The 11,375-nt window shown below is 40.7% G+C and overlaps 1 protein-coding gene across 1 annotated transcript; it reads left to right on the top strand.

The window, feature by feature from the left end:
- Positions 1-204: 204 nt before the first annotated feature.
- On the top strand, positions 205-4,621 carry slc50a1 (solute carrier family 50 member 1). The gene is made up of 6 exons (XM_080470628.1): positions 205-422; positions 639-716; positions 801-924; positions 1,020-1,181; positions 2,712-2,831; positions 2,948-4,621. The coding sequence occupies exons 1-6, from the start codon at positions 355-357 to the stop codon at positions 3,053-3,055; spliced, it is 660 nt and encodes a 219-aa protein (XP_080326754.1). The 5' UTR covers positions 205-354; the 3' UTR covers positions 3,056-4,621.
- Positions 4,622-11,375: the final 6,754 nt, after the last annotated feature.

Genomic DNA, 11,375 nt, shown 5'->3' with positions numbered 1-11,375 from the left:
AATATACAATTTACTGGACAATTCTTTCGGAATATAGCCAAGAAATTGACTGCAATACTCTAATAAAAAAAACGAGCATTCACCTTTAAAATTCCCTCCACGTACTGACATCACTTCACATAGAGTGGCGTTTCATTATCCCATTGGACAAATCTATCCCACGTGTTTAATCCTGCAGCCAATCAGAGGGGAGGAACCCAGAGTACACTGACTGCAAACACGGAAATACAAGGCGCGCCTCGGAGTGACTGCCCGTCTTCAGGTTCATGCAGTTAAAGGTTAAAGGTTAAAGGCAGGCGTCGCGAGTCACATATCGATCTGAATACTCCCGATAATTTCAGTTTCTCGCGCTCTATGGATTATCTGCAGATTCTGTCATGGGCCTGCATCGTGTTTACTGTTGGGATGTTCTCGACTGGACTGTGAGTTAAACGTTCACAGACACACATGCCATTAATTATTCATTCATGTTCACCTGAAACAACCCACGTTAACAAACTGTAACAGAAACGGGTTATGATTGTGTGCTAGTTATACCTGATGATCTTAAAGTAATCATGACTTTACAGTCCAATAAAGTAACGTGCCACGTTTTTGCGAGTTATTTGCTTACTTTTTTTTTTAATTTACATTTTTAGGACCGACTTGAAGAAGATGCGAGAGACAAAAAGCACTGACAACATCCAGTTTCTCCCTTTCCTCACCACCTGTCTGAAGTGAGTCAGTTCAGTCCTGTTGTGAGGCTTCTTTCAGACCATCAAATGTCTAATCTCTCTCTCTCTCTCCTTTCCCTCCAACAGTAACATAGGCTGGTTGTATTATGGGATCCTGAAGAGAGACCAAACAATTGTGCTTGTCAACACAGTCGGAGCACTTCTCCAGATTCTGTACATTGTCATGTATTTGCTCTACACAAAACAAAAGGTAAAAATGACAAAATGACCTCGGGTGTATTTACTGCAGGAAACACACCCTAAGCTGATATCCGGCTTAATTTTGTTTGGCGTCTGTTTTTTCAGAGGCAGGTAATGATGCAGACTCTCCTGGCTGCAGCGGTGCTGCTCTGCGGCTGGTTCTACTTCACCGTATTTCTCCCAGTGGGAAAGTCTCGGCTCGACCAGCTGGGTCTCACCTGCAGCGTGGTCACTGTCAGCATGTACCTGTCACCACTGGCCGACCTGGTACAGCTCATTTACACTGCTGGCAAACACGACACACACAAGCAAACATGCAGACGGGACCGGACATTAGTTTTTAAGTGGATTTCATCTGTCCATCCTCTATACCGCTCTATCCTGTTCAGGGTAGTACACCCTGGACATTTCACCAGTAGAAAACCACACGCAGGGCAAGAACAAGGGAGATCACAAACCACTGGTCCACCATGTGGCCTTAGTTGGGTTTACATTAGGTTATTCACTGTTCAACTTAGTGCGTGAGTGGATCCAGTGCTTCCATCCAAAACAGCAGAAGTGTGTGGGTTTAAGACATCAAATAGGAACTGTACAACACACCAAGATGATACAATCTGGACTGTCCTACCAAATGATGCTCATTGAAATAATTTAACGTGGCAATCAAAACTGAAAAAACATGTAGTGGAGCATTGTTATGTTATATGGACACTGGGATATGCTGGTAATATGGCTGATTCGTTTCACCACCAAATTTATTTCAGTTGTGGCTTAGAAGTATCTGCCGTAAAAGTCTGATTATTTTCAAAACATTTCAAGTCTTCTTTCCGCTCCATGTAGCCAACTGAACTTCTGCACCAACGTCAGAGAGCAATGTGAAGAATTTAGTTACAATCAGCGCATTCCATGTGTGCAGCTATTTAACAGTGAAGAAATCAATCTCCTGTTGTCTCTTTTTTTTCTTCTTTTGTTTCTTTTTTATCATCTTGTGGTTCCGTTGGCCATCCTGTTTGTCTCCTTCACTCCATCTGCCTCGCAGCTCTGAATGACCTTCAGTTCATTTCCTGTCTTTCTTTTCCTCATCTGCCTTCCTGTTATTTACTGTCTCCGTCTTTGCTTTGTACTTCATCTACTCGGACACGGTTTGTTTTATTCTCACTCCACATAATGTGATATTGACACTTACCTGAGTACACTCAATGTTCTTCCTTAATCGTGCAGGACTTTTCATGAGCAAAAGACAATTTAGACATGAATTATACATTTTAGATATTTCTTTTTCATGCCCCTTAAATCTGCTACTGAGCGATGGGGATGAGGAATAACAAGGAGTAAAGGCAGATGCAAAATTGTACTTTTACAATCCGGCAGATTTTGCAAAGTGACTCTGATGCACTTCATAACTCATTTGAAAGAAAAGTCCAAAGTTTAGGGGTGAATTTACGACCTGAACTTGAAAAATAAAATGAATGCTGTAGTGTTTAGCACTCTCACTTAAAAAATAAAACGGGTTCCACTGGACTTCGGTATCTTTTGCATAGAGTTTGCATGAGCTTCCTCTGCTTCCTTGCATGAGCTTCCTCTGTAGTTTCAAAAAAATACACAAATTTGGGGAATTTATGTCTCTAAATTGAGCATAGATGTGTGTCTTTATCCCCGGTGTCAGCTGGTATAAACTCCAGGCCCTATCATCCACATTTGTATGAAGTGTAGTAAATCGATGGACCTTGAGCTGAATATAGCAGGTTTGATAAATGGATTAAAGGATATTTGCTGTTTACTTCTTGTTGTTTCTAGGTGGGAATCGTGCGGAGTGGCGATGTGCAGTGCTTGTCCTTCTCTCTGACTGTAGCCACCTTCTTCACTTCAACGTCCTGGGTCCTCTACGGCTTTCAGCTGGTTGACTACTATATTGTGGTAAGACACTGTGAATATGCGCGTAAATCAGTGTACCCTTGTTTTAGTATTCAAATGATTATGACCAACAACCATTTCTTTATCTTTTTGTCTGTTTGTGTGTGTCTTCATTGCAGGTTCCAAACACACCCGGCATCTTCACCAGCCTAATCAGATTTTATCTATTTTGGAAATTTGGAGGCTTTGGTCAAAGATCGCCTTCATATAAACCTTTGCACATGTGAGCGATGACGGTTTGAACTGGACGTGACAATTCTGTTTACTATATCGAAAGACGAGGAGACGGAGCTTCCCCGTCTCCGGTTTTTTCAGACCAGTGAGGCAAAGCTGCATATTAGGAAAACACACTAAATGTCACCACATCGTAAGTGGTGATAATGACAATGGTGTTTTGTTTACTTCTGGAGGTGGTACAGCTAGGAGTGCAGTTACTTACATCGTAGGAAAGTATATAATGTCTTAAATGCAGGTCAGCTGTTGTTTCTCTGCAGCTATTTGTTAGTCTTGCCCCCCCCCCCCTTCCCCTTCTCAAGTGCCTTGGCCCTGTTGGGTCTTGTTTGCCACTAATGTTCAGTGGCATTTACTGATCTGACTACATGTCAGATAACCTGTTATCTGTTTGCAAGCCAGTGGACTGGATTGAACCTTATCTCTTACTAGCCAAAGATCTCCTGGAGGAGTTTTACCTTGTCGGCTGCTATTTCCATTACGCTTTGGGTTTTTATCCTGCTTGGTGGCACTCCTATATGGAACACTGCATTGTATTTGGGTTTCGTATTTTTGTGCACAGCTCGGTGAAGCCGTGAGGGTTTCATATCTCTTCAGAGTTTGTACTCGTGCCTCAGTGTAACCATGTAAAGAGATTACTGTGTCATATCAGTGGCATTGATATGTGTTCTGAAATATTTCCGAATACTTTTATTTTATTCAATATTTTTTCACAAGAATAAAGTCCAATATTTACTCTTCTGGCTTCTGGCTGGTTGTCATTCTGTAATAAAGTTTTACTGGTTTCCCTATAAAATGTGATTGAATGCAAGTAGGACATACGACTCGAGCAGCCGAGTGTGTCAGCGCTGATTCACTCAACTTAATTGATGTTTTATATTGGAAGGTGACATTTAATTAGATTTGTATCCTAATCATGAGCAATCTCTAGTGCATTATCTTTTCAAAATAGTGGGTAGTGGTTTTTTATTGTGGCTTTTCTTTTTCAACCCCTACTAACAAGATTTGTGAATGCTTTGTTTTGGGTGCAGTAATGAGCCTACCCGCTGATGTGTGGCGATAAGTGTGTTTTTGTGTGTGATTGGAGTGCAGAAGGAGACAAAAGCCCGTTTGATGGGGCAGTAGTGCGAGCGGGGCTTGTTTGTGTGAGTATGTTGATACAGAGAGAATAGTGGTGGGAAAGGCCACGCCAGAGGTTCTCATTCAATGTGTGTGCATGTGTGTATGTGTGTGTGTCACATTGGCCTCGCTCTTCCTGAGCTCAAAGAGCCTGCCCCTGACCGAGTACACACATAGACGACACAGTATTGTGTTGAGTGTTATGCAAAAGCAAAAACAGGACTGTAGGTTGGAGATAAATACGCTTAAAGACACAACAGAGAACAGAAAGGTGGGAATTCTTAAGCCAAAGGTAAAAATCACAAAGCATCTTTAGGTGAGACACAAAGGAAAACAATAAAACCAGGAAAAATATTTATTTTACTCTGATTTACACAGTATATCAGTGTAATTAGAAGTATTTCATCCTGTACATGTTGATTAAAAGCCTATCCTTCAGCCCATCCCGATCTCAGCCTCGCCTTTTCTGTTCATTTTAGTTTTCTTTTTTGTTCAATTACATAAGTTATCACACCTGGCCTTCACTTCCTCTGTCTACATGTTCTTCCCACTCTGATGTTTGCATATCAACAGTCTGAATGTAATAAAATAGGATTGGCCCGGAGATGGATCAAACCTTCATGAAGTCCTCCTACAAAAGACATTCAATGGGTTCAATAGACACCTAAAAGCTGATTGAAGCAGTTATGAAACATAATTACATATTAGTGTCTGGGTCGAGCTCAAGCTGCCTTTCTTTTGTGTAGTTATGCTTTCTTTGGCTACTTTCCGTGCCATCCATCCATCCATAAACATATTTGTATCAAGCGCCTGGTTAAATTTCTGCATATATTCTGTATTTGTGCATGGAATTCCAAATTATTCTCCTCAAAGGTATAATGAGAGCTCAGCTGACTGTGTAGGAGGGGAGAGTAAATAAATCCATCTAGGAGACCCGGCAGCCTGTCAAACCCCCACAACAATCGGATCCATGTCAGAAGTGTACTGGGGACCATGATGGGAGTATGACATTATTATCGAATGTACTCCCACATACAAATCTGCTTGCATGAATTCTTCTTGCTTTGTTTTCAAAATGCACCAAGAACATTTTTGCACCCTCGTTTAAATGTGTTCTTGTTGATTTTAGAGAAGGCAGGTCAACATGTTTTTCAAATTTTACAAATGGAAATGTGAGTATTTATGCAGCAGCTCTGACTGTCAGTCCTTACAAGTACTTAGATTCTTCACAATTCTACACACACACACAATATATCTATTGATTGTAAAAAATCATGTCATAATGACAAATAACACAGACTGCTTCAACTTGAACCAGAATTCTGAATCAGTCTGACTCATTTACTTATAGAGAGTGTAAAGTCAACAGAGAGGCTGAGCGCAGACTCAAACCAGATATATTCACTCAGTGAGGCAAGAGTGGTAACCACCGCATGACTATTAATTTTTTTTTTCTCCATAGTTTGAATCAACATCTTTCATTACGAAACACAGGAAGATCATTCATGTAGCTGCAGGTGTTTTTCTCTGTGTCACTAACCCTTCTCATTACTGGACTCATTACTTTCTCTCTGTGTACAGATTGAAAGAAATAATGAGCCACTCATCAGAAAAAAAGCTATTTTCATGTAAGGTGCATACCGGCTTTAGGAAAAAAAAAAAGAAATCTAATGAATAATGTAATGACGTATTTTCACTTCCAACATCTGCAGTTTTGTAATCACTTCATGATAGAAGTGTAGAAATACACTTCCTGTAGAGAATACAGTAACACTGTCATTCCAATAAACCTGCTGGTTTGACTTGTTTCATAATTAAGTGAGAACAACAGCATCTCGACTTAAAAGACAAAAACAGATCCAGAACCGGATAACACAGACGATGAGTCAGAGCCCAGCAATAAGTGGAGGATCTGTGAATAGAGATTAGTCATTAGGAAGAAAGACTGCCTGCACAACTGAACAAAAGACGAGTCTTGGAGAAGATAAGTGACTTTTGGCTGTTAGTCATTGTCCTGGTGAAAGGGGTTCAATGTGGAAAAAGGCTGGATGGACAATGCAGGGAGTCGAATAGACTGGTCAGCCACACCCCTCATTAGAAACTTGGGCCTTTGTTGTGAAGAGGCAAAGTCAAGAAATCAAAGCGTGGACTTTACGCTGATGAGTACAGGTCTTTGGTTCACAGCCAAATAGTAACACAAGGTGTGTGTGTGTGTGTGTGTGTGTGTGTGTGTGTGTGTGTGTGTGTGTGTGTGTGTGTGTGTGTGTGTGTGTGTGTGTGTGTGTGTGTGTGTGTGTGTGTGTGTGTGTGTGTGTGTGTGTGTGTGTGTGTGTGTGTGTGTTTGAGCGGAGGGGGGGGGGGGAGCTGAACAATGAGTACAACTCACAAACAGGATCCCTCTGTTTCCTGAAGTAGAGACTGTCTTCTTAAACAACGCACCCGCTGACTCTTTTGCACACATCCTTTAAAACATAGGCGTATGCACGATCGCACTTTGTATGTCCAGTATGTTGTCTCCTACACACACACACACTCTCCTGCAGCGTCTCCTCCACGAGCGCCAAGCGTGTCTATTTTCACCATCATGGGTAATTTCTGATTTACAGGGGTTTTTGGGGGGGTTTTTTTGTTTCCTTGTTTTGTTTCCTCCCCCTTTGTAATTACACACAACAAAGTCCCTGCGAACATGCCGCAGCCAGACAGTGTGCACACTCAGCATATAAACACACACACGGCCGACACACTGCACACTGGGAGGCAGTCAGCAGCTTGTGCACTTTCTACCATCAGTAAAAGCACACCTGTCCCAGCTGCTGTTTTGAAGAGAAGAAGAGGGAAAGAGGAATGTGCTTCTCTCAGTTTTCCTGTCAGCCCCTCACCCTTCCCGGCACTCTCTGTCGTCTTCCTCCTTTGACTTGTTTTTCTAAATTATTCCCATGGTCCGCTATTGTTCCTCCTCCTCTTCCACACTGGAACCGTACTAGTCCTCTTCCTCCTCTGTGTGTGTGTCTGCATCTTTTCTGAAGTAGGATATTCAGAGCATTATACTATTTCTAAATTATTTTGTGTTTTATATTGCACATAGTTGACTGTTATGATTATCAGATCGAAATCACCAGCGGTGATGATCAGGTTCAGATCAACAATTATTTACAAGATTTGAATTCCACAACACACAGATAAAAGTAACACATTAAAGAACATGGTTGGGTATTAATATTTCAGGAATGTGGAGGACTCTTAATAAAAATAAAAAAAGCTGTGTTTTAAATGATTTTTATGAGTATCAGTCAAATCTTTTCATGCTTTGTCAAATTGGTGTCACTGGTTCAGCACATGGTTTTTTCACTGACCTTAAGTAGTTGGACGACCATGTCTCTGTAAAACATCTCAAATCGGTCAAACAACTATCAAAAAAAAAAAAAAAAGCAGAGAAACAAAGTTTTTTTCCTATGGAAGTACATTTAAATGAAATTAACACCAATAATGAAATGGGATACAGTAACAATCTTGGAAAACCTAGTGCAAATAAGTGAAAGATATCTGTTAAAATCATTTCAGTCTTGTAGTTCACTAACTCTGGGTACATATGAGAATATTAAAAGTTACTTAAAAGCTGCAGATCCAAAGAACATGACCACAAAAGATATTTGGTCCTCAACCTGGACTGTGCAGAGACAGACTGTGAATACAAAATGCAAGCAAAACTTAAATCATTTTTTTTATTTATTTTAAATGGAGCAGCCACATTAAAAGCAAATCAGTTGTGTTGCATGCATCATGTACTCTCATTTGATTTATATTTTCTCATTGACCTCATATTTGCTTGTCAGAGACGGCCATGTGGCACAAAGTTGTTTGCCACAGTTGTCTGTTCACGAGTTTGTTTGTTTTTGTGCAGGTGCATGCTTGAACTGTCTTGTTTGTAAAAGCAGTTGCTGCTGTAGGTATTTATGATGGACCGTGTGCAGTGAGCACTAAGTAGCTTTCTATTCCAAGTTCTATTTGCTCTCACACTTTTTAGGGGGGATTTTTTTTAAATCAGTATTTCCTCCTCAGAGCCTGGAGGCTGCCTGTGAGACGAGTGCTTGCATTTTGGGTCACACACACACACACACACACAAAAGACCACCTTCCTCTTTCCTCGCGAACACAATCACACGCAAAAATGTTTCCCTTCAGTTGTTTTGCGGTTACTACTTAGTTCTGAAGGACGCCTGCTGCAGAAGGGGAATGAATGCAGACCCTCTGGTGTTGTATTAAGACTTGTTAGTGTGGCTATATGGCTTGATAGACCGTCCTGCTGTCCTGTCTCCGACTCCCAGATTGTTTTTCTCCCGAATCAGAGCAGTGAGTGAACTGATATGTGGACAGCCAGTCATTAAGCTGTCAGAGGAGCGCCCATGGACCAAAGCCCTGTCAGCATGGATGAACATACACATTTCAGTGTTGATATAAATCATTTGTCAGGTACCCCATTCTTTTACGAGTGGAGCTTGTGTGAGAGTCACCCACTGTGCTTGACACAAGTGTACCAAAAAAGCAGTGTTACATCAGTAAAATACATAATTAAAGTCATAAAAAGGAACTTATAGCCATGGAAACAGCTTGTTGGATGTAAGACTAAAGAAACACTTGTCCATTTAAAAACCAAAAGTGTATTTTGTACTGAAAACACAGCGACCAAGCCTGTTAAATTTCGCTTAATCCACAATTAAAAATCAAGCCTGGCAAGTTGTTAATGACTTCATGAGGAGGTAATGTTTTTCCAGTCTAAAAATGGCTCAATCTTAGACGTAAATAGTCACTCAACCTGAAGGGTATTGGTCCTGTCTGAGCATGCTCTCTCACCTTGGCATCTATCCAGAACACACACATTCGTGACAGATTTGTGTGTCTGTTTGTGTGTATGTGTCAGTGTGTGTCATAGCGGTTTTGGGTGTGTTTTTCAATAGTAAACCCGGAGCTGCATTCGATTACGTGAACGTTGTATTGAATGGAGTGGAAAAACAAAAACAAAACAAAAAAGAAACTAGTATTGAAAAGCTTGTGGCAGACACCTATTAGATTTAACACCCACACAGACTTTTCACTTCTTAATAAAGGTGCAAACCAGTTGGATCTTGCAGAGTTAAGTCAGGGGCTGTTATGTCATGTGTTGGGGATGTGCGTGTCTGTGTGGGACAGTCTTCTGTTGCAGGACTTACACGTCCACGGTCATGTGCAGAGGTGCTGAGAGAAGACAGGAGACACAGCTGTTCAGGGGACCAGGAGCTTCTGCTTGCACTAGAAAAAAAAAAAACAGCTTCCTGCACTGTATGCACATTTGAAAGTTTGCTAAATATCATTGCCTGTGGAAGTTATTCCTCATGGCGCTCAGCATTTTATGATTCTGTTCAGTCAACTTTAAACATGAACCAAAGCAAGTTTGTCTATTTGATTTCAGCAGTTTTAAACCCAGGGTTGGCAGTAACGAAATACAAATAATCACATTACTGAGTTTAAGTAGTACTTTGGTACTTTGACAAGTATTTTTTTCCAAGTATGTAATTTTACTCTTAAGTACAGTCTTCACCACGTAATCTCCTTCACTGCAGAGAAAATCATAAATCAGCACTGAATAAGCACCAAATATGATCTAATATTCAAACCTTTTGGTTTTCACTCTTGTAGCCAAAGAGTTTATTGTTTTACCAGAAAACGTACATTTCCTTACAAAAGGCCTATTTTTTTTATTTTTATACTTTTTTGCTTAAGAAATGTACTATGTGTTGGAAACAGATAATTGACCCAAGTTGGGTCCCTACTATTTTCAATGCAAATACTTTGTTGTTCTTGAGAAGAGTGATTTGAACTCTTAAGTACTTTTACTTGTAATTGAGAGCAATTTGACTAAAGTAGCAGCTGTTGCACAGAATTTTTCATCACTTCTTTCACTCATTTTTATACCAAACAACAACTCTGACATGACTAGTTCAGCTCAGAACTGTATTTGATATTCCAGATATTGTAGATACAGTGAATGAATTGCTTATTCCTCTCATTCATTTGACATTTCTTAACTGGAAAATAACACAACTATATTGTGTCGAAAATTGTGTGAGTCACGGTTATGCTCGCGTGCAAACACACAAATACTGGCTTAGCTGGTGCTGGGAGGAGTTTTGTCTGGTAAACATGTGTAAACTGAACAGATCAGTTGTTAAGACATGATGCAAACTTAACAAACCAGAGCCCCGAGGAGGTCAAACAAAAAGGAAAAGAAAACACTTCCCCACAAATTAATGAGAGGATAATGGAGAGTTGGGGTTTTGGCTCGGTTGGAGGCTGTTTTTTTCTTCTTTCTTTTATGGGTTCGTTCTTGTCACCACTGATACAGAATTGTAAAACAATAGAAAATCACTAACTTATACATTTGGATTATATTGGATTCATAGGGACCAAATGAACCAGTTCACCAAATGTAAAAACAAAACAAAGAAAGAGACCAATACTGCAGCAAGTCTGATAGAAAGACTCCAAACAGAAGCTGAATCTTCCTCTTAACTGGTAGTATCCAACATGTCATCACAGTTTTGTGACCAGACAAGCCGAGTGTTGACACAGGGTGCACCTGTTGCTGACTTTAAAAAAAAAAAGAAGAAAAAATCAAAAACAAGCCTGAAGAAAATCGTTAAAGTGCGAACAATGCTGCCCCCTAAAGGTCATTTTTAGAACCGCCCGTCTGAGATCCAGATCTGCTTTGATTGTAACACCCAGGTTTTAATGAAACACACACACACACACACACACACACACACACACACACACACACACACACACACACACACACACACACACACACACACACACACACGCACACACACACACACACACACACACACACACACCCTGGTGTTATGCAATGCCACACTAACTCTTCCACTCCAGGGGAACATACCTTTTTGTCACTTTGTCTGGCTCATAATAGCCGGTTAAAACCACTACCTGTCTGACTCGCACCCCTTCCTTTATCAGGTGTTTTCCAATAATACGGGTGTTGTGCTTTTTTTGCGCGTTACCATCACATGTTCCTAAGGTGTGACCGGACTCCGTATAAAGCAGTCTGATTTTATTTGAACCCTGTGGCACAAAGGATCCTATTTATCTTTCAAGCAGCTCTGGCACACTCACGTGTTTACTGGCACGCTTGCCTTT

Source organism: Lipophrys pholis (assembly GCF_963383615.2).
Source record: "Lipophrys pholis genome assembly, chromosome: 9".
NCBI lineage: Eukaryota > Metazoa > Chordata > Actinopteri > Blenniiformes > Blenniidae > Lipophrys > Lipophrys pholis.
This window is presented reverse-complemented; position numbering and strand designations above follow the sequence as displayed.